The sequence below is a fragment of the Chrysochloris asiatica genome, unplaced genomic scaffold (assembly GCF_000296735.1).
Source record: "Chrysochloris asiatica unplaced genomic scaffold, ChrAsi1.0 scaffold00012, whole genome shotgun sequence".
In the NCBI taxonomy this organism is placed as follows: domain Eukaryota; kingdom Metazoa; phylum Chordata; class Mammalia; order Afrosoricida; family Chrysochloridae; genus Chrysochloris; species Chrysochloris asiatica.
Genome location: NW_006408530.1, coordinates 24,616,688 through 24,640,876, shown reverse-complemented (window position 1 = coordinate 24,640,876; position 24,189 = coordinate 24,616,688). Strand labels below are relative to the sequence as shown.

Sequence of the window (24,189 nt, the reverse complement as noted above, 5' to 3'; positions counted from 1 at the left end):
TCTGCCTGGTAAATGATATGATTGTCTGATTCAAAATGTCCAGTACCAGCTTATTTCAGCTCAAAAATGCCTAGAATATTGATCTTTATGCATTCTATTTCATATTTTACTATTTCAAAATTTTCAAGATTCATATTTCATTTCTACATTCCATATTTTAATTATTAATGAATGTTTGCAGTTGTGTCTTATCATTTTGAGTTGTATCCCATCAGCAAATAAAGGCCCCCAAAGTTTTGTTCCATTCATGTCATTATGGTCAACTCTACTTTCAGGAAGCAACTCTTCCCTAGTCATATTTGAAGTGCCTTCTAATCTGAGTTTCATCTTCTGGCACTGTACCTGACAATGTTTTGCTGCTATTCATGAGGTTTTCATACTTCAGTACTATATGTGAGAATGTTTTGCTGTTACTCATGTTTTTAATGACTAAGTATTTGGAAATGGTCTGCCTCTCCTTTCTAGTCCTTCTTAGTCTGGAAGTTCTACTTACACTTGTCCTCCTGCTGGCATTTAAAATATTTCTGGCATAGCTTCCAGGATTACAGCAACACATACGCCACCACAGTTCAACAAACTGACAGGTAAATGGAGGTATGTGTTCTTAACCACCATTATTTATTCATTCTTATATGTACTTTTGACTTCCTAGTAGGTGTAGATAGTGAATGCGCTAGGCTGGTATCAAAAGGTTAGAGGATTGCATCCTCCCATAAGTAACTTGGAAAAATAGCTTGGCAATGTGCTTCTTAAAAATCAACCATTGAAAACCCTGTGGAGTACAGCTCTACTCTGACACATATGGGCTTCTATAAGTCATTGTCCACTCATCTGAAACTGGTACTTGTTTATGTAATTTTCCTAAAAAAATCTTCCAGGAGAAAAGAACTATAATTTTGTACCTCATTAGGCTATGAGGTTATGATGAGCTATTGTTTTTAGATGGGAGAAGCCATATTTTCACTGTAAAGAAGGCAGTGTGAGGGTCCCCAATACTCTGGTTCTTCCTTTCTTACATAGAACTTCCACTTTTAAAGTGAATAGGGTATCTGTCGTAATAGTGTTCCTAGTGTAAACTGTGTAGGAAATGTCCACTCATGATGTTTCTTAGCATGTGAGTATAGTCTCCTGTGTGAGGGGAATGGGCTGTAAAGAAGATTCCACCAGCTCATTCCTGATAAATTGCATTGGATTTGAAGAAAAACTTATTCATACATTAATTGAGAAAATGTTCCATCATGCTGAAGTTTATCACTGAGTATTGATAAGTTTAATGAACAAACATTAATTTGGTATTGTTGTTTTTAAGTGCAATTGAGTTGGTTCATACTCATAGCATTTCTGAGGAGTGGCTGGTGTATAGGGTTTCTGAGGAGTGGCTAGTGGGTTTGAACCACCGACCTTGCAATCCAAACTGACTATGTGGTCCAGTGCATTATCCTACAGTGCCACACCAGGACTTGAAAATGCATGTCTGCTTTCATGTAGTTACCAAAAGCACATGTTTATATACTGGTCATATTTTCAATTACTTTGTTTAAAAAATGTATTTTCTAATGACCCAATTTGGATGTTTGATTAAATGTCATTCATAACAATAAAACAAATCACACTTAGAGAATTCTAAAATAAATACAAACTAAAATGAAAAAAAATTAAAATGTTGGTGCTGTCTGTAATAAAGTTTTATTGGGCCTTGGTTGGTGGAACAGTATAACTCAGCGTTGGCACCCTGTCAGTGAAACTCTCAATAAAAACTGGGGCATGAATGCTTCACAGCACTCCTTTCTAGTTCACATTCTCATTCATTATACTGCTAAGCAAGGCAAGCGATTGAGTCCAGTCCTTTATACGCTTCTCTTTTAAGAGGTTGTTGAAAGAAGTTCAGAGTGAGGATTGATCTCTTTCCTCTGTGGCATAGACTTGTTTCACAAATAGAAACTGAATGGTATTACCTTTTAGCCAAGATTTCTTCTGTTTTTCATTCACTTAATCTTAAAGTCAAAGGGCAAAGGGCAATATAACTAACATTAAACCTGATCCTTCTTGGTGCCATTGCTTTCCTGAAAACATTACTCCCGGTGGGTTCAGATGTCAGATTAAAAGAAAAAAAATATTAAAGTTTGTTCCATATCATAAGCCTTTTGTTTCTCCTTCAAAGGATGAATTTGTGGGCAATAAAAGAATATCAAGATACTCACTGTCAATAATAATATTGAGCAATTAAAACCCGTAGTCTCCTAATTTAATAATATTGCATACAGCTTTTTAAAAATGTGCTGCATTTCACTATTTCTTTATGATTACTAGGAACATTCCATATAGGGAATAATCTGCCAATTCCATTACAATATAAATTTTCATGTTATCTAGATGTACCTAACTAGTATTGTATAAATTTGGGTTTAATCAAAGTAAATTGAACATCATCATTAGCCTTAAAAGAAAATGCAAAGGTCACTTTATAGAGTTTTAGAATAAAAATAAATTACATTGTTTATACCATTTATTACTGGGATACTATGTCCCTTTCAAATTCAGATTTTTTGAATAAATTAAACCAGCTGTCCACTTACTTGCAAAATATATCTTCACTGTCTTTAGTTATAATGCAGTGTCCCCCATGACATCTTATACATTTGTCAACCTCACATTTTGGTCCTTCATAGCGTGTTGGACAGACACAGTCAACATTTCCATCATCCCTAATGGTACAGGATTCAGAATTCACACAATAGTGGTGGCACACATCTAGGAAGAACATGCAGAAAATGAAATTAGATTACGAGATTCTTTACTTCAGTCATAGTAAATGTTACCATCTCATTTAATATTTAAAATAATCAATAAATAGGCAGATTAATTTCACAAAGCGGTTAGTAATTGCATTTAAATAGACTTCTCTAATTATGCTATTGATTCATTTTTATGTCTGAGTTAGGCATCATTTCATCTGGCTAAGAGAAGATGGACTAATATTATATAATGCTAACTTATAAACTCCTTTCCATGTCAAAGCTCAAATTAAAAAGTTTCCTTAGCTTTCCTTCTAATGTGCAGTATTACCTTTACTTTAAAATGGATAGTCATACTTCAAGATTTATTTAAACATTTTTCATCACCTCTCTCCTCACCTCTCTTCATCCAGAAGACAATGTAGAGTGCTCAGTAAAGAATTTCAGCCTCTGCACCAGCCCTTAATGTTGTGAAAAGAAGCCTCCCTATCGAAGTTTCAGGACAGACCCAGGTACTCTAACTCCTGGGCAGATGAACCGACAAGTAGGTATGCTGGTTCAGCTTCAAGTGAATTTGGAAACTAGCTGATCCACCAGAGGTGGGTATTACTAACGAATTATAGGCTATTATGTAGCCTGGTAGAATCAGCACTGGACTGCTAACCATAAGATTGGTGATTCAAATTCACCAGCCTCTCTCTGGAAACCTATACAGGATTGCTAAGAGTTGGAACTGACTCAATGGCACTTAACAACAATAACATTCACCCTGCAAGGTGAGAATCCAATCGTTCCATCTATTCCATGGGAAACCTCCCTACAATCTGAGCTCCTTGTTCTGAAAGACATTTCTTACTGGTATCTTACTAAGCATTACATACAATTTTCCTAACCATAAAGGAAGATTTCCTCAAAATACTTCTTTATCTCTTGAACATTAGCAATAAAATAAAGATCATTTAATAATATAACAACTACTCAACCTTTGGAATTAGACATTCTGTGAAGGTCTTTTGAGAAGCAGGCAAGTTTATAAGTGTGTTTATATATGAATGTGCTTGTAATATATCAGATTTTAAATACAGAAATCCATGATGGAAAAATAAATGATCTAATTGATACCAAATTATGTTTATAAGGTGAATTTCCTTTTAGTTATCTAATTGGGAAGCAATGGAAAATGACTGCAAAGCCTTTTGAACTGCAAGATCAGTGGTTCAAGTTCACAAGTTATTCCTTGGAAACCCTATACAGGGTCGCTATGGGTCAGAACCGACTCAGCAGCATTTAACAACAACAACATTAACATTACAATTATAACAGATGAGAAAAATTAAATCTAATTTATAATTTCCATTTTTATATGTTTATTTAGGCCTTTATTAAAACAGAAATTAAATTTATTTACAGATTTGCTTCACATTTATGAAAATTCATTTCAAGCATTCTTACATTGTTGTTGTTGTTAAATGCCGTTGAGTCAATTATGACTCACAGCGACCATGGATAAGGTTTCCAAGGAGTAACTGGTTTGAACTGCTGACCTTGTCATTCACAGTCCAGGGCTGATCCTACAGACCACAGCACCACATCAGGAATCTTTACATTGCATTATGCCATGTATACTGGTTGAGGTTCAATTTTAAGCCTATTAACATGAGTTTTGGCAATATTTAAGAAAAGTAGTGCTTTCAAGTTATGAGAGACATGGGGATGGATGTACAGATTAAAGTCAGTGTTAGTATCTTTCAATTATGCTGTCTGTAGATACAATGCACACAACACAACTTCTGTTTCTATTTATGAGCAATGTATTAGCAGTAGCTAATGGTTTTCCATTATGGTAGATGGTTAGATCCATCAGTCCTAGGCTTAGTCTCTTTAACAAAAGATCGTGTAATCATGTCCTTGGTGAATATTCTAGAACATGTATCCTTAGCTTGTACTACAGAATTATACTGATCTTTAAGTTCTATTTTGATTTTGCACAGTTCATTTGTTCATTAAATTTCTTTCACATTTTACTATAATCAGAAAGGATAAACTATGTGGTCCCTTTACTATATTGCTTAGAAAACTTACCAAGATATTCAAGTTATCACTCAAAAGTTCTGCCTTCTACCAATCACAGGAATATAATACAGACACTAAATTGAAAGCATTGTCCAATACATGTTCATTTTCCTTTAAGGTCTCACTGGAAGCACATTTACATCAATATTTCTAGCAGTATTCTTTTCCTGGATCCATATGTATTTTCAAAGATGATAGAGATTTTCTCTATAATTCTCCTCACTTCTTTCTGAGTCATCAGGAGAATTGCCTTTGATATCCATAAGTCAAGCAGCTATGTCTTAAAGGCAATCTAGTCTTTTATTATTGGTGTTGTTAAAATGTGCTTGAGTCAGTTCCAACTCATAGCAACCCTATATAGTGTTTCTAAGGAGTAGCTGGTGAGTTTGAACTGCCAACTTTGCAGTTCAAACCAACCAGTACTTATTGTTGTTGTTGTTGTTAGGTGCCATCGAGTCGGTACCAACCCATAGCGACCTTATACACAGCAGAACAAAACACTGCCCAATCCTGGACCAACCTCACTACTGTTCCCATGCTTGAGTCCATCGATGCTGCCACTTGGCTAATCCATCTTGTTGGGGATCTTTTCCTCTGACCCTCCACCTTACCAAACATGATATCCTTCTCCAGTGACTGTTCCCTCCTGACAATATGTCCAAAGCATGAGACATGAAGTTTGGCCATCTTGGCCTCTAAGGAGCACTCTGGCTGCACTTCTTCCAAAATAGATCTATTGGTTCTTTTGGCAGCCCATGGCACTTTCAATATTCTCCTCCAACACCATAACTCAAAAGCATCAATTCTTCTATGGTCTTCCTTATTCACTGTCCAGCTTTTTCATGCATATGAGGTTACTGAAAATACCATGGCTTGGGTCAGGCGCGCCTTAATCTTCAAGCTGACATCTTTGCTCTTCAACACTTTAAAAAGGTCTTGTGTAGCAGATTTGCCTAATGCAACACATCATTTGGCCTGTTAACTGCTGCTTCCATGAGTGCTTATTAGGCACCTTAAACCATCCATATTTCACCTATTACCCAATTCCAAAAACACTCTCACAGTGTAGGCAATTATTAGGGCAACTCCCCATATGTCAGTTCAAATTCTGTCTCAGTTATTTATTGCTGCTATAACAGAAATTCCACAAGTGGGTGGCTTTAAAAACAGAGATTTATTTCTGACAGCTAGGAGACTAGAAGTTTGAATTCAGGGTGCTGCCTTTAGTGGAAGGCATTCTGTCAGCTGTGGAGAAAGGTCCTTGTCCATCTTGAACTTTTGCTCTTGGGCAATCTTACCTCTCTTCCTTTGCCTCTGCTTTTTTAGCTTCTTGCTTAATCTCTTTTATATCTCAAAAGAACACACCCCATACTAGTCTCTTTAACATAAACAAAATAACCCATTCACAAATGAGATTATGACGGCTGGCATAAAGGTTAGGATTGATAACACATAATTTGTTGTTGTTGTTAAGTGCCTTCGAGTCGGTTCCGACCCATAGCGACCCTGTACAGGGTTTCCGAGGGTGTAAATCTTTACGGGAGTAGAAAGCCTCATCTTTCTCCCGCGGAGCGGCTGGTAGTTTCGAACCACTGACCTTAAGGTTCGCAGCCCGATTCGTAACCACTACGCTACCAGAGCTCATAATTTAGAGGGATAAAATTCAATTCATAGCACCCCTTAATGACTGAAAGCACTCTTAATATTGCCCCTAATTGCCATCTTACATTAATGTTTACTTTTTAATGGGGTAAATGTATCTTTTGAAGACTTTCTTATCATGTTCTAATTCAGAGGTTTCCATAGCTGCCAATCCACCAGACTCATGTAGGGGGCATATTTACAAATGTAAATTTCCATGCTATTTCTTGTTGTCTACTACTAGATTTTAGTTCAGCGATATGAAATGTAGCCCAGGTGATTCTGATGGGAGTGGCTAAGGAACTAGTAATTTCTGGAACATGATATTTAGGAAATGATAATGTGGAGAGAATTTAAATGGTGCATTATCTAAAAGTTGTAAATGGATCTGGCTTGATTAAAATAACTTAATTCTTCAATAACATTGGAAGCCTTGTATAAAACATAATTTTAAAATTGTAAGCTACTTGGTTTTTTCAAACACATTTCAAAACCTAGAAAACTAGAATAAAAATTAAGAGGGTTGATGGCTGTCCCTGTCACCAAGGAGCAGTTCATAAATACCTTGAATACTAAAGGGTGAAGCTAAAAACATATGTAAAATATATAAATTATACGTTATTTTAAAATTAGAACATAAATTATAATTGTTTTAGATCAGGATGAAAAAGACATGTGAGAAAGTACATTAAATAGTAATAAAAGTGATACAAATCAAGATCTCAATGAGATATTATTGATGTTAAATACCATCAATTCGATGTTGACTCATAGCAACATTATATAAGGTTTCTGAGGCTTTAAGTAATCGTGGGAGCAGAAGGCCTCCTCTTTCTCCCACAGAGCAGCTGGCGGATAGAATCACAAACTTGTGCTTCCCAGTCCAATGCTTATCATTTGAAGCCATCACACTCCCTAAAACACTATTGCTGCTGTTGTCAAGCGCTATTGAACAGTTTCGATATACAGCGACCCTATAGAGGGTTTCTGACGATCGACTGGTGGGTTTGAACTGCTGATCTTGGGGCTCAAACTGACCTTGCAGTCCAGTGCATTATCCTGCTGCGCCACACCAAGACACTCCAAAAACTGAACACTGAGAATCCAACAAACAATAGCATAAACGCTCAGGCACTGCGAATGGTACCATAAAAGTTGGCACAAATACATACGTGTCCTGGTGTGGAGCTATACGGTAAGCACTGGACTGCAAAGTCGGTTTGAATCTCAAGGTTGGCCGTTCAAACCTTCCAATCTTTACTTGGAAACCTTATACAGGGTTGTTATGAGATGGAACCGACTCAACAGCACTTAACAACAACATATAATATGTAATCTACAATTGGAATGTTTTCAAAGTTCTGATTTATTTTGCCAATTGTGCTAAAAAAATTTTTCTCTTTATTCACTGTTTTCAGAAGGAGCTCACTGTTAACTTTTTATGCTTTGAAGGAAATTCATATATATATGTTTATTTACTTATATAGAGTTTCCAAGGAGTGGCTTGTAGGTTTGAACTACCGACCTTGTGGTTCACAGTCGTGTGTATATGTTGTTTTGTGCTGTGGAGTTGGTTCCAATTCATAGTGATCCTACATAGGGTTTCTGAGAAGCTTGAGACAGAACTGACGCGACGGGACTTATCAACAGGGTGCTGGTAATGTTTTTTTTTCACTTAGATATTGGTTTATATTGGTGTCCATTTTTTATGATAATGTATGGAAGTGTTTATTTAGGGTTTTAAACTTTATGTTGAAAAAAAAAAAAAATGCCTAAAGGTATATAAGCAGCAATTGGAATGTAGTAGAGGTACGGATATATTTTGCCAACTGTGCTAAATTATTCACTATTTTCAGAAGGAGCTCATTGTCTACTTTTTATGCTTTAAAGGAAATTCTCTACCCTTTACTGCTTTCAATATATATTTTTTCATTTAATATCAGATGCACACTATTTAATGCAGTTGATTGGCCTTATGACATACAAATGGATTCCAAAGAATGTTAAAGAAGTGTTTGCTTAAGATAAAATTGTAAATTAAGCAGATATTAAAATTTCCACTTTAATAAATCATTTTAAATTGCAGGCTGTTAAGCCATGCTACTTTTTCCCTCTAAAAAAGGGCAGAAATCATTTTAGGCTCAAGCCATTTCTCTACAGATATTCAAAGGAAAAGATAGTTCATTTTTTCTGGTTCACATGTATAGCACTATGCACTGAGCTGAAAAACAGGGACAGAGTGTTGCATGCTAGACTCCTAATCAGATGGAGTTGCTTCCCAATGCCTTTCAATGAAAAGAGCCTGAACTTTTGCTGCTATTAAACTCAAAACATGAATCATGTTTTAGATTCTAAGTTATCTGTTTGACAGGATTGTTTCCTGAGCATCTGTTAGGATTCTAGGCCCTAACCTTTAGATTACATTGGTTCTTATTTTTCCTTTTCTTTTTTTTTTTTTCTGTTTTTTCCCTCTTTCCTCCCATCCTTTTGTCTCAAAGGCTTTTCTACTGACTGATTCCCAAGTCCAAAATTCCTGAACACAGAGAAAACAGATAATAATTTAATAAGAGACTTTATCATCTAATATGAAACTACCATATAAGCATCTGAAAGTTGTAAATTGGAAAACCAAATAATCCCTTCAAGTATTCTGTTATTTTAACTTTCATCATTATGTATACTATATGCAAACCTACAACATAACTAAACACATTCAATAATGCTATATGTGGTTTTTTTTAGGAGACTTAACAAAAGTCTAAGTTCTATGAAATTGAAGTCATCATCATGACTTCAATGATTGGTTATTGTTGATGTTACGTGCCATCGAGTTAATTCTGACTCATAGTGACTCTGTGCAAGGTTTCCAAGGAGCAGTAGGTGGGTTTCAACTGCCAACGTTATAATTTGCAGTCCAGTGCTGATCCTACAAAGCTACATTTATTATCTCATTCTCAACTGTGATCCATTAATCAACTACAAACATCTATGTAAACTTGCATAAATAAATAATGTTTTCATTAATGTCATTTCCCATATATGCTCAAGTAATTAATGCACATCCATATTTAAATTCTAAGTATTGCTTAAGCTATTTATCTAATAAAATGAGTACTCCATTAGCACTTCACAACCCAGAGAAAAGTGGTTTACTAATTTAAAAAGTGTGAAGAAGGATAGCATATGTGACTCTTCTTTGGTATGCAGTTGTTCACTTTAGTTTTGAGTGGATTTGTTTCCGATTTCAAGAAATCTTAATTGGACAGGATAGCTTTACAGTCACCGCAGGAACATTATTGTATCACACAGCATGAAAAAAACATATCCCAGGGAGTTTATTAGTTTAAACATAAAAATTGCTTTAAAACCATTTTGACATCTGTCTTTTAAAAAGACAAATGCACCCCCCAAAAAAGGAAAAAAAAACACACCACACAATAAAAACAGAGGGAATAAAAGCAAATACTTTGAATAATGATGCGCATAGGGGATTGTAATCATTGCAATCATTTGAGTATAAAACCAATGTTCTCCCATGTAAATATTACTCAAAATCACAATAAAAACTTAGAAAAAAACAAATACATATTTTCTTAAATAAAATATATTTGATCATTTCACTAATGGCACAAGTATCAGTATGAATGTCAATTTGTATAAGCTTACCTAGGAGCTGTGGTAGTGTAGTGGTTACAATTTGGGCTGCCAACCTCAAGGTCAGCAATTCAAAATTACCAGTGGTTCCAGGCGATAAAGATGAGGCATTCTGCTCCCGTAAAGATTTACAGCCTTAGAAATCCTGTGCAGGGTCACTATGAGTCGGAACTGACTCCACGGCACATAACCACCAACATAAGCTTACCTTACAAAAGTTTTAGTCTTCAGCTTTTCTTGTTTCATATTAAGTAAGCTAAATATAAATAAATATAATATGGATATATCTAAATAGATAATTTAATAATCCCTCCATCTAAAGAGATTAGGATTATTAATTTAGACAATTAGAGACCCCAGTGATTGGTTAACAATAAAGTGTTCAACAAAAACACTGACTTCTATTTTCTGACACATGATACACCTTCTTATTTTCCCTTAATTTCTAAATTTAGTTTAATTACTGGCACTAAATGCAAGCAAAAAAAGTAGTAGACTTTAACAAGATAGGAGAAAAGGGAAATACATGTGACAGAAGAATCTTCATTGGAGTGGGACACATAGTGAAAGTATTGAAAATGTAAGAGAGACAGCAGAGAGTCTAGATGAATGGCTAATAAGTGTTCAGGCAGAATAGTCAGCATTCATGCAAGAGAGAAAAGCTTGCGAAACAACTTGTTTGATCTCCTTTTGAGAAAAATGAGTAGTTTGACTATGACCTAGAATGTAAGTGGTAGGTAGATCAGTAATTGGTTACTTCCGGAGGGCATGCATATGCCAAACTGTATGAAGGAAACTATAATAATAAATCCAGCAGTAAAAGAAACATGACCAGCACTCAGAGAACTAACAACCTCTTAAATATAATTTTAAGGCTAAGACAAAAAAGAAAAAAACAATAATAAAAACTGATCTAAATAATTAATGGGGCAAAAGTCCAACATAAGAAACTTTTCATTTCTTAAGTTTTGAGCATTTTACTGACCTGAATGAAATAACAACTTAGATGTTATATATATAAGAATGAGGCAATAATTTAATGTTATTAATCTATGCTAAGAAAATAAATTTTACTATGGAATTATATAATATGCCTTTATATTCATAATATAAAAATTGCTATAAATTCTGTATAGTAATTACACTCAAATTGCATGGTAACTTCAAACACAATCATATAATATGAAAGACAGAGCTGTATATATAATTACTAAATATTCATATGATAATTAGGTAGAAAATAACTGGAGGATAAGTGAATGGCTATTTTCTACAACAGAAATAAAAGGGAATAATCAATCTTTTAATATTTTTATAACATCTAAATACAGTGCATAAAAATGTATTCATGTAGATGTATACATATACATTTATCAATACTCATGGAGAGAGTACTGTTATTTACAAAACGTCTAACTGCATTTGACTTCTTTTCCAAACACTTCTTTCTGTTGAAAAGCAATTGTCAAGATCGTTTCATTATTAACTCATATTTGCAACTGGGCTATTCACAATGTTATAGTAAGTAAAGTGTGAAATTTGTCAAAAGAAAACCAAACTAAAAGCATATCAGCTAAACAAGAGTGAGGATACTCAAGCAAGAACAGTGGGCAGTGTGGCAAACCTTTAATTGGTATAGTTATTTTTGTTAAGAGCATCGGTTCCGACCCACAGTGACCCTGTAAAGGGTTTCCAAAGAGCACCTGGTGACCTTGAACCACCAGCCTTGCAATTCAAACCAATTTGCAGTCTAGCACATTAACTGACAGTGCCATACCAGGACTCCTCTATTGGTATTATTGAATGTTTATTCAGGGAAAATGGAATTACACAGCTACAAGTATATGCACTGATTGTTCTATTTAAAAAATAAGTTATGTAAATTGGCCTTAAGATTAGTAATTTATAAGCATTTAATAAGGCTTCACAAAAAAACTAACAATAAATTAAATGTAAATTGGATTATTTTCACAAAGAAGACTAAGCAAATTCTACAGAATATTCTATAATCGAGGCTCCAATTTAAATGTAATTTCATTTTTACTTTTTTGTAATTTTATTGTGTCCCATGAGCATAATTGTAAATGATAATATTTAGGTAACTTCTTCAGCTTAGGCACTATACTGCTGCTGTCTCATGCATTAGAGGGTATTGACCTCATTCCATAGTTGAATAAACAAAGGCACAGAGAGGTTAATCAGCTTGCTCAATATCACAAGTGCAAGAATTGAAACTGAATCCTAAATTAAACAAATGATTATTTTTCCTATTTGACAATTCATAAGTTTACTCATTAAAATCTAGAAAACAATCCTAATGTGTTTGGTGTTTTCCTTCCTCTATGTATACTTAAAACTGGAAGAACTCCATCTATGTGGACACCTGAGGATCTAACCACCAGATATGTGTAAGAGCATGATGCTGCTATAACCTATGACCACAGAACTCTGAAACGCAAACAGGCGTTCTCACAACTAGTCCAAAGATGAACTTTTCAGGTGCCATTGTCAGCCTTCTATTCCAGTCAAGATTGGATATTTACTCTCTGTCTGTATCTATTGATAAGGATCCCAGGTGGAACAATGAATGGTTAAAGCACTCAGCTGCTAACTGAAAGGTTGGTGGCTCAATTCAACAGCTGTTCCACAGTTTGCTTCCATAAAGTTTTACAGCATTGAATAATTGGTTTATAGCACTGGATTTTCATAAGAAACTCCTAAATATCCACTGTGATCTACCCATTATCAGGAAAGAGCAACCTTGTGTACACCAGACAAATAAGAAATTAAACTAATAGTGAAAAAATGACAAACTAAAACATGTCTGGAGCTTTACCATTCAGGAGGATGAGAACATTTGGAAAGTTTTGTAGAAATGCTCTAAGATTCTTAAATATGGCAATAACAGAGACTATGGCCTTTCCTGCTCTAAAGATACATAGCATCAACTGTGAGTCACTTTTTCATTCAGCATGGTTTAAATGGCAAGAGAAAAGAAAGTATTTCATTTAAATTTGCTTAGAATGTTTTATGAATTGTTCTCTTTGAAGAATTTAATTGCAAATTTGGAAACCTAATATAAGAAATAGAAGAATATATTCATTCTTAATTCTTCAAATGCTTTACACAGTCTAAGATATCTAATTAATTAAACTTATTGCATAGACCTAAATGTGTTTTCCACTTTCAGAACTAGATTTAATAAAATAGGCAAACATTGAATCCAACTGTTCAGAACTTTGAAGAGAAATTATCAATTTTCACCAGCAAAGCATGTTTAAGAAAATTAGCAGTTTCTAAATTTTTACTCAATATAATATTTGACAAGTATTTTTATACAAAAGACTCAGACATTTAAATGAAAAAGACCCATCTTTAGCAAGCCATGTTATCTCTGAGTACCTAAGTAGAAGGAGAATGCAAAATTCCAAAAGTGAACTTACAAAATTTTGTTTTGACCTAGTGACATAATGTGTGAGACTCTGACAGTACCAGCATTTACACTGCAATAGACTATTGTTGCAAAATACATATGAACAATAACAGCATCAATAATCTTAGACAGTTGAAGATTAACTCATACAATTAGCATGACACTGTTTTTCAAACATCATAATTATATGTATGAGGGTAAGTCAAACATCATCTGTACTCTAACTGTAAAATTTATTTTAATCAACTTTTAGAAAAGATAAATATTTTTATATAATGTCCTTGCTTTTCAATACACTTTTTCCAGCTGTCAACAAGCTTTTGTATTCCCTTATTAAAATATTTTAGGCTGAGCTGCAAGCCACAAGTGCACAACTGTGTTCACTTCTTCTTCAGAGGTGAATCTTTGTCCTCAAAAGACTGCTTTAAGGGGACCAAACAGGTGAAAGTCTGATGGAGCAAGATCAGAACTATAGGAAGGATGCTTTAACACCTCAAAACAAAGCTTGCAGCGTGTCAACAGTGTGAGCAGAGGTGTGGGAGAGGGTGTGCATTGTTAAATGCACTGTGAATTGTCCATTCGGCAGAATCATTTCATGTGCAGGCTCAATGTTGTCATCAGCCATAGCTTTGGATGGACCATTTTAATATAACCAAAGTGTTGATAATTTTTGACTCACCTTCACATACATTTAGCATATATAAGATATTTAAAAATGTTTCTATATAGGCTAGATACTGAAATGAGTATTCCTCTACTTATAAAATAATCTAGCTATAAAAGATTTTAGAAAATAATTAATAGAGTGATTGAAAGCTATTTGAAGCTTGTGATTAAGCTGACTTATAGACTATAGCTAAGTATAGTTTATTCAATGAGGCAAAGTGAATAATGAAGTAAATAAGGATCTTTGAGCTTAAAAATAATTAAATCGATAATGAAAATATGGGTGGTATCTCTGTTATCATAATCAAGCTATTTAGACTATTTAGTCCCTAATTTTTCTATGATGATATTGATTATTAAGATTTAATTAATTTCATATTACAAAAATATATTATTATCTATTGTTTTAATATGACCTTTGTACTCAGAGAAATTATTCTGTTATAAAACATTTCAGGCTGGCATAATAGAAAAAAAAATCAATTGTGATGGTTAATTTTATTTGTTAACTTGAATTGGCTAGGCTATAATGGTCAGTTGTTTGTGTAAACACTAGTCTAGATGCTGATATGAAGTAATTACAGGTGACTATAATTCATTTTGCACAGATTTCATTTTGCTTGGATCAACCATCAAAAATCAGGGAAATAGCAGTCAAGAAATCAAATGATGTAGTGTATTAGGCAAATCTGGTGCACAAGACCTCTTTAAAGTGTACAAGAGCAAACACACCAGTTTGAGGACTAAGATTCACCTGACCCAAGTCATGGTATTTTCAATAACCCCACATACAGGTGAAAGTTGGATAGTGACAGTTGGACCCTAGAAGGATTGATGCATTTGAGCTTTGGTGCTGGAGGAGAATCAGAAGTACCTTGGACTGACAAAAATAACAAACCAATCTGTGTTAGTAAAAGTACAATCAGAATGGTCCCTAGAAACCCTGATAGCCAGGCTTCATCTCTCATACTTTGGATATAAAACTGCCCCGCAATTTAAGGAACATTGAAATCTGAAGTTGAAAATTCTAGCTTAATTGCAGTTCTTCATGATCTGTAGTATCATGGAAGTGATCTTTCTTTCAGGCCTCTGACAAGATTCCACTACATAGTTAAATAAGGCACTATTCGTTACATAGCCATATCTACTCCAATATGTTGGTAGCATAGTGGTTATGAATTGGGCTGTTAAACACAAGTTCAGAAGTTCAAAACTACCAGTGGCTCCCCAGGAGAAAGCTGAGGCTTTCTTATCCCATAAAGATTTACAGCTTCAGAAACCATACGCTTGGTTGCTATGAGTCAGAACCGAATCCATGGCACATAATCACCAACCAACACTCGTGTGTTGGTTTATTTATCAATTTAGTTGCAAGGCAAGGTTTCCCTCAGATGATCACAAAATAGATTTTTGAGTTCTCAAAACTAATAGATACAGTGCAAATTATTTCATCATATTGAAAATTACATGATATTACTACCATGGATTTTGTTGGTCATGAAATCTCAATTGGATTTGAAGGACTTAAACAATCAAATTCAGCCATTTGAACTTTAAATTAACCTTTAGATGCAGCTAATTGATCTTTAAATTAAATTAAAAATAAATTAAATTTCTATTTAATAATTTAAGTAGAAAGACTGATCCAAATGATTTCCTATTTTCCAGATGACCCACACTTAGAGAGTTTCTCATTCTGTGGGCTAACCCCCAATAAATGGACTGTTTTGCCTAATAGTTCATTCTATTGTAAAAGCACCTTAATAATGAAAACAGATTGGCTATATGTGAGAGTTCCTTTTGTTCTTAGTTTCACTCTTTTAACTTTGGTTTCACTTGTTGGAAAACTTAATGGATTTAAAAATGTAATCATCTATTGAAATCAAATTTATAATATATTTTTGCATTCATATGAATGAAAATGAACAAATAAAATTATGAATGCACTATTTGAATTTGTTAAAAATGAGCTCTTCTTTATTTGGTAGCTTACATATTCATAGGATAAAGAAGCTGACTTCTGATAGTTTAGCCACAGAAAACCTTACGAAGAGCAGCACAACATTGATATAAGAGATAAAAACATTACAAACAGTGGCAGAACATTTTCAGATTCTAAGGCCAGAAGAAGAGCCCCAAAGGTTGGAAGGCAATCAAAATATGACTAGAGAAGATATGCCTCCTCAAAGTATAGTTGACCATAGCATAGGAATGGAGTAAAACTTTTTGGACCCTCATATGCTAATGGGACATGAGTCAAAATAGTTGCAAACATCCACTGAGAATCAGAAAATGGAATGTATAAAGCACTAAGAAAATTGGAAGCTGTCAAAAATGAAATGAAATGCATAAAGATTGATATCCTCGGCATTAGTGAGCTAAAAGGGACTGGTAGTGACCATTTTGGAATCAATCATATAGTTTAGCATGTAGAAACAACAAATTGAAGTGGAATGGTATTGCACTCATCATCAAAATGAACATTTCAAGATCAATCTTAAAGTATAATGTTATCTGTGGTAGGAGAGTATCCATGTGCCTACAAGGAAGATCATTTAAACCACTATTATTCAACTTATTCATTAACTACTAAACCCAATAATGATGAAACTGAGTATTTCTACCAACTTCTTCACTGTGACTTTGATAAAACATGAAATCAAAATACATTGATAATAAATGGTCATTGGTATGCAAAGGTTAGAAACAACAGGAAGGATCAGTAGTTGGAAAATATGGCCTTGGTGATAGAAATGATGCTGGAGATCACATGATAGAATTTTGCAAAACCAATGATTTATTCATTGCAAATCTCTTTTTTTAAACAACAAATAAAGCAACTAATAAGAACAACATAAAGCAAGTATGTGTGGCACCATAGGAAAAACACTCAACTTTAAGGTTGCTTTGAATCACAAAGTCAGTGGTTCAAACTCATCAGCCACTCCTCAGAAACCCATATATGGTTGCTATAAATTGGAACCAACTCAACAGCACTTAACAATCAACAAAAAAGCAACTAACTATACACATGGACCTCACTAGATGGAATATACCCAAATCAAACTAGCTACATCTTTGGGAAAGATATCTTTAAATATCTTTAAAAAGGCAAGAGCAGACAATAGAACAGACCACCAACTGCTAACATGCAAATTCAGGCTGAAGCTTAAGAAAATTCAAATAAGTCCAGGAGAGCCAAAATATTATCTTGAATATATTCTATCTGAATTTAGAGACTAAGTCAAGAACAAACTTTATGCATCAGGCACTTATAATTGCAAACCAAAGGAATTGTGGCATGGCATTACAAACATCATACAAGAAGAAGGCAAACATTCATTAACAAGACAGAAAGAAAGAAAAGACAAAAATGAATGTCAGAAGACACTCTGAATTTTGCTCAAGCATAGAGAAACTAAAGTGAGTAAAATAAATGAAGAGGTAAAAGTGCTGAATAGAACATTTCAAAGAGTAGCTTGAGAAGACAAAGTCAAGTATTACAATGAAACTGTGGTATAGTGAAGTATCTAGTGTCTCCTCTAGCCTTACCATCGTCTGTAATTCTCACTCAACAATGCTTCTGCCCTGCTGGGGTCTGGTTAAGAGAAAGTAGGATAAAATACTGATATTGTTGTTATTAACTGTTATTGAGTCATATCCAACTCACAGCTACCACGTATACGGATTCCAAGAAGTGGCTGGTGAGTTATAGCCACTTAACTTGTGGTTCAAACTAACCTTGAGGTCCAGTGCTTTATCTCATAGCACCACACCAGGTAGAATATTACTCAGTTGTGGATGTTAGCAGAGTTAATTGTAATTGTAAACATTTGGAACTCTAGGGTGGGTTTAAAACGAGTCATCTCAGAAGCAGAAGGGTGATGCCATTGCCACTGAAGTAGAAGAGCCAGGAGTGGGCTGCATCCTTTGAACACTGAGTTTCAAGTTCATTGATCCTCCTCATCTAAAGTATCAGAGGAGCAGCAGCAGCAGAAACAAGAACCAGAGCACAAAACAGAGCAGTGAACTTCCCAGCCCACAGAGCAAGTAAAGCTGAGTGACTATGGGCAGGAACCTTGCTTGTATGCTGGGGTGCCTCTGGTACTTAAGTGGGGGAGTACAGTTTGCTAACCCATCAAGCTACATATGCGTGCTTTCAGGTTGAGACTTATGTTGGAGCATAAATCAGCTGACTGGAACAATTGTGTCCTGAGCATTTCTGACTCTGAATTGTAAGTGGTTGGTTAACTTCTCTAATAAACCTCATAACTGTTAGTATAACTGTTAGTCTGAGTTCTGTGTGGTCATTGCAATGGATTATCAAAATCAACTGAGGGGTAAAGAGGGATGTGGGCAAAATGGATCTTATTCTGTTGTTTGTTTGCTTTTTACAGAAATGCACAAAACCTAGAGTTAGAAATCCAAATGGGAAAAATACACTCAGCATTGTTCATGCTGAAAAAGCAGGAGAAAAAATTCAAGCCTTGACTTGAAATGGGTCGGAATCAACTCGACGGCACTCAGTAACAACAACAAATGGGCCTAAAGCATCAAAAGAAGATGGAAGGAACGCACAGAGTCACTGCACCAAAATGAAATTATTGATGTTCAACCATAAGAGGAAGCATATGATTGAGAACCAGTGGTACTAAAGGAAAAAAGTCTAAGCTACACTGAAGGCATTGGCATCAAACAAGGCTCTGGGGAATAATAGAATGCAAATTGAAATCTTTCAACAAACTGCTGCAGCACTGGAGGCATTCACTCATCTAGGCAAAGAAATTTTGAAGACAGCTGCCTGATGAATTGATTAGAAGAGGTCCATATTTGTGCCCATTTCAAAGAAAGTTTACCCAATGAATTGTGAAAATAATTAAAATAGATCATTAATATCACATGCAAGTTAAATTTTAATTAAGATAATTCAATAACAGTAGCAACAGTACATGACAGAGAACTGCCAGAAATTGAATATGGATTCAGAAGAGGATGTGGAATGATGGATATACGGCTGATATAGATGGATCTTAGCTGAAAGCAAACAATAACAAAAAGATGTTTGCTTGTGTTTTATTGACAATGCAAAGTCTTTAGCTAGTGTATATCATGACAAACTATGGATAACATTGAAATAATGGATATTCAAGAACAATGGTGTTCATGTGCCTAGATGAAGAGGCAGTCGTTTAAACAGAACAAGGGAGTACTAACTTTTTTAAAGTCAAAAAAGGTGTGCACCAGAGTTGCACCCTTTCACATACTTAATCCATCTGTATACTGAGCAGATAATCAGAGAAATTACATTATATGAAGAAGAATGTGGCATCAGGATTAGAGGAAGTCTCATTATCATCCTCATTAACATCCTGAGATAAGCAGATGATACAACCTTGCTTATTGAATACAAAGAGGACTTAAAATACTGACTGAAGATCAAAGACTATTGTCTTCAATATGGATCATACCTCAATATGAAGAAAACACAGATTCTCAGAACCACCCCAATAAATAACATCCTGAAAATGGGCAAATGGCTGAACTTGTCCAAGACTTCATTTTGGTTGGCTCCATAATCAACACTTATATATATATATAAACAGTAAATAAATCAAATGATATTTGCATTAGACAAATCTGCTGCACAAGACATCTTTTAAGTGTTCAAGAGCACAGATATCAGTTTGAGGATTAAGGTGTGCCTAACCCAAAGGAATGCAGAAATCATTGGACAATCTCTTTGATATCCCATGCCAGTAAAGTTTTACTAAAAGTAATACAGAAATGGCTACAAGCATACATTGAACAAGAACTTCCAGAGGTTCAAGCCTGATTCAGAAGAGGCCATGGAACGACCTCATTGCTGATGTCTGATGGATCTTGGCTGAAAGCAGAGAATATCAGAAAGATGTTTACCTGTGCTTATTGACTACACAATGGCTTTTGATTGTAGGGATCATGACAAGCTATGAACAACATTTAGAAGTATGAGTATTCCAGAGCACTTAATTGTGCTCATGAAGAATCTGTACATAGACCAAGAGGCAGTTGTTTGAACAGAACATGGGAACATAGAATGGTTTAAAATTAAGAAAGATGTGCAAAAGGGTTGTATTCTTTCACGGTACTTATTCAACCTGTACGCTGAGCAAATAATCCGAGAAGCTGTGTTCTATGAAGAAAAATGTGGCATCAGGATTGGAGGAAGATGCATTAACAACCTGCGATATGCAGATGATAGATACGACCTTGCTTTCTGAAAGTGAAGAGGACTTAAAACATTTACTGATGAAGATCAAAGAGCACAGCCTTCAGTATGGATTGCATCTCAATGTAAAGAAAACAAAATCCTCAACTCTGGACCAATAAACAACATTCTTGTCAATGGAGAAAAGATTGAAGTTGTCAAGGACTTCATTCTTCTTGGATCAACTATCAACCCTCATGGAAGCAGTAGTCAAGAAATCAAAAGACATATTGCATTATGCAAATCTTCTGCACAAGACCTTTTTAAAATGTTGAAGAGCAAATATGTCAGCTTTAAAACTAAGGTGCGCCAGACCCAAGTCATGGTAGTTTCAATAACCTCATATGCGTGCGAAAGCTGGACAGTGAATAAGGAAGACTGTAGAAGAATTGATGCATTTGGGTTATGGTTTTGGAGGAGAATATTGAAAGTGCCATGGGCTGCCAAAAGAACCAATAGATCTGTTTTGGAAGAAATGCAGCCAGCATGCTCCTTGGAGGCCAGGATGGCCAAACTTCATGTCTCAAACTTTGGACATATTGTCAGGAGGGATGAGTCACTGGAGAAGGATATCATGTTTGGTAGGGTGGAGGGTCAGAAAAAAAGAGGAAGACCCCCAGTGAAATGGATTGGCAAAGTGACAGCATCAATGTGCTCAAGCATGGCAACAATAGTGAGGTTGGCCCAGGATCTGGCAGTGTTTCGTTCTGCTGTGTGAAAGGTCACTATGAGTTGGTACCAACTCAATGGCACCTAACAACAACAACAACAACAACCCAAGTTATTTCAATAGTGCATGTGCCTATGAAAGTTGGACAATGAATAAGGACACCATAGAAGAATTGATGCATTTGGATTATGGTGTTGGATAAGAATATTGAAAGTGTCATGGGCTCCCAGAAGAACAAATAAGTCTCTGTTGGAAGAAGTACAACCAGAATGCTTCTTAGCAAGGATGGTGAGAGCTTATCTGTTATACTTCAAACATGTTATTTGGAAGAACCAGTCCTTGGAGAAAGACTTCATATGCGGTAAAGTGGAGAGTTAGTGAAAAAGAGGAAGCACCTCAATGACTGGATTAGCACAATAACAGCAATGTACCAATCAATTGTGGGGATGGCTCAAGGCTAGGCAGCGGTTCTTTGTGTTGTGCAGAGGGTTCCTGCGGGTCAGGTGCCCCTTAGTCTTCAAACTCTTAGCTTTGCTTTTGAACACTTTAAAGAGGTCTTATGTAGCACATTTGCCTAATTTAATGCATATCATTTGATTTCTTGGCTGCTGCTTCCATAAGTTTTGATGATGGATGCAAGCAAAGTGAAGTCTTTGACAATTTCAATCTTTTCTCCACTTATCACGATGTTACTTACCTGTCTTCTGAGAATCTTTTTATTCTTTACTTTTAGATATAATACATACGGACAGGACTTTTTTAATGATTAAATCATCCGTAGTAAAACATGAATACTATCATATTAAATGTAAGATCAGGTTCTTAGTTTATCTTTTCTCTTTAATCCCAACAAACACTTTTTTTTTAATCTTATGACTTTTATTTTCAAAACATGTTTTAGGTATCCCAAATTTTATATAAATCACTGTGTTAAAAGTTACTTTTAAATTGATATTTGAATTAAGTCTGTTAAAAATATGTTTGTGGAACCATTCAGCTAAAACTATTTGCTTGGTTTGAGGTAAGCCTCAAGTAAACATTTTTGTTTAATATGTGTGTCTATCTGTGCATGATTTATGTATTATATTGTTTTCAATTACCTGTATATGTTTGCAGAGAATTCTTTGTGAATCCATGCAGTTTACTTAGCGCCATGTAAAGCAAGATCACAATCACTGCTTCTGTTCATACAAAGGCTTTCTTTCTATATATATTTTTTTTAACAAATGTTAAGGATCCTAATAGGGCACCCTCAGTTTATTTAAATAAAATGACACTTTAGACAGTAGTAACCATTAACTGTGTGAACTATTATTTTCAACTTTCAACTATGTCATTTTAGGGCTCCCTTTCGCTGTCTCTCATAGTACTTGATGTATTCACTTCACATTAATTGGAAAAAGAAAAGCACACACCTAGCCACACTGTTATATGACATGAATGTAGATGTAGATCGACACATTCATCTTGTCCTGATTGAGAGATGAAGCACTGTTTCTAAAAGTACTATGAGATTAGTTGTCTCAAAGCAAAGAGCTACACAGCTAGCATGGAAAAAATTTGCTGCTACGATAGCAAGTATAATTAAGCATTCATAAAGATGACTTTTCTGTAATCCTAATCACAAACATTCCAGTGAAAGTTACATGCCATAAGATAAAAGTTTATCAACACCAAACATGGTTTTGGAATTTGAAACATAATCACAGAAATAAAAATATTATTAGCTTTTATGTGATATGGAAATAAAGCATTATTTCTCATCTCCAGCTGATCCTTTTTGACAACGTAGATCATAAATTGTAGACTTTCTGACTTCTAATCTCTTCTTTTACACTTTTTATTTTTTCTCAAACCAAGAACAGGAGCACAGAGTTTCTGGCAGACTGGGATTTAAATAAGTTAGTATGGAAAGATGATGCTGAGCTCTGGTCTTTCCTTTTGAATGTGAACTTGTGAAAACAGAAAAAAGTAGCTACTGGCAGTTGTTGATATTGTTGTTAAGTGTCATCAAGTCAATTCCAACCCACAGCATCCCTGTATATAGTTTCCAAAGAGCGGCTGGTGAGTATGAATCACGTATCTTGAAGTTCAAACCAACCTTTCATTCCAGTGATTATTTTACAGATCCATGAGACTGGAAGTAAAGGGCTAGGAACAAGATCATTCAACTTTGTTTACATTAATCCACACATTTAAGCACCATATACTATATTCCATGCACTGAGTTTAATCCCCAGATTAATAATGTATGCAAAATATTTTGACTGATTCGTATTCTGATGGAATAAATGGTCAAAATAATAAGTAATTCTAATACAGTGTGAGAAGTGCCAAAGAGAAGGGCGAAATGTTCTAGGCCAAATTGGAGTTAGGAAGACAAAATGTGGAAATTAAAGAGGTTTACACAATGGGACCTGGTGTGGCAGTATAGAATAAGCACTGGACTGTTAACCACAAGGTTGATAGCTCAAACCCTCCAGCTGCTCCTTAGAAACCCTATATAGGGTAACTGTGAGTCAGGACCAACTCAACAGCAATAAACAACAAGCAATGGGAAACCAACTTGTAAAGATAATGAGGTCTGAATCATTAGAGGGGATTAAGAAATCATACACTGCCTTTTACCACCACTCATGTGTCAGTTTGTCATGCTGTGGTGGCTTGGGTGTTGCTGTGATGCTGGAAGCCACACCACTGGTTTCTTAAATACCAGCAGGATCATTCACAACGCACAGGTTTCAGCTGAGTTTCTAGACTAAAACAGACTAGGAAAAAAGAGAGCCAGACTACTTCTGAATATTTAGTCATTTAAAATCTAATGAATAACAGTGAAACACTGTCAGCACTGATATTGAAAGACAGTGAAACACTGTCAATATTGATATTGAAAGATGATGAAGAACACCAGAATATTGTCAGATAAAATGACGGAAGACGAGTCCTTCGGGCTGGAAGGGAGTCAAAATACAGCTGGGAAATAGCTGCCTCCTTAAAGTAGAGTTAACTGTGATAGCACAAATAGAGTAAAGCTTTTGTGACCTTGATTTGCTGATGGGGCACAGCTCAA

General features: G+C 35.1%; 1 protein-coding gene across 1 annotated transcript in view; it reads right to left on the bottom strand.

Moving 5' to 3' along the window:
• The window catches only part of LRP1B (low density lipoprotein receptor-related protein 1B), a 2,342,762-nt gene that overhangs the window by 49,029 nt on the left and 2,269,544 nt on the right, over window positions 1-24,189 (bottom strand). Inside the window, exon 85 of the mRNA XM_006834597.1 lies at window positions 2,577-2,751. Coding sequence (XP_006834660.1) covers window positions 2,577-2,751 — 175 coding nt within the window. The remainder of the gene's footprint in view (window positions 1-2,576; window positions 2,752-24,189) is intronic.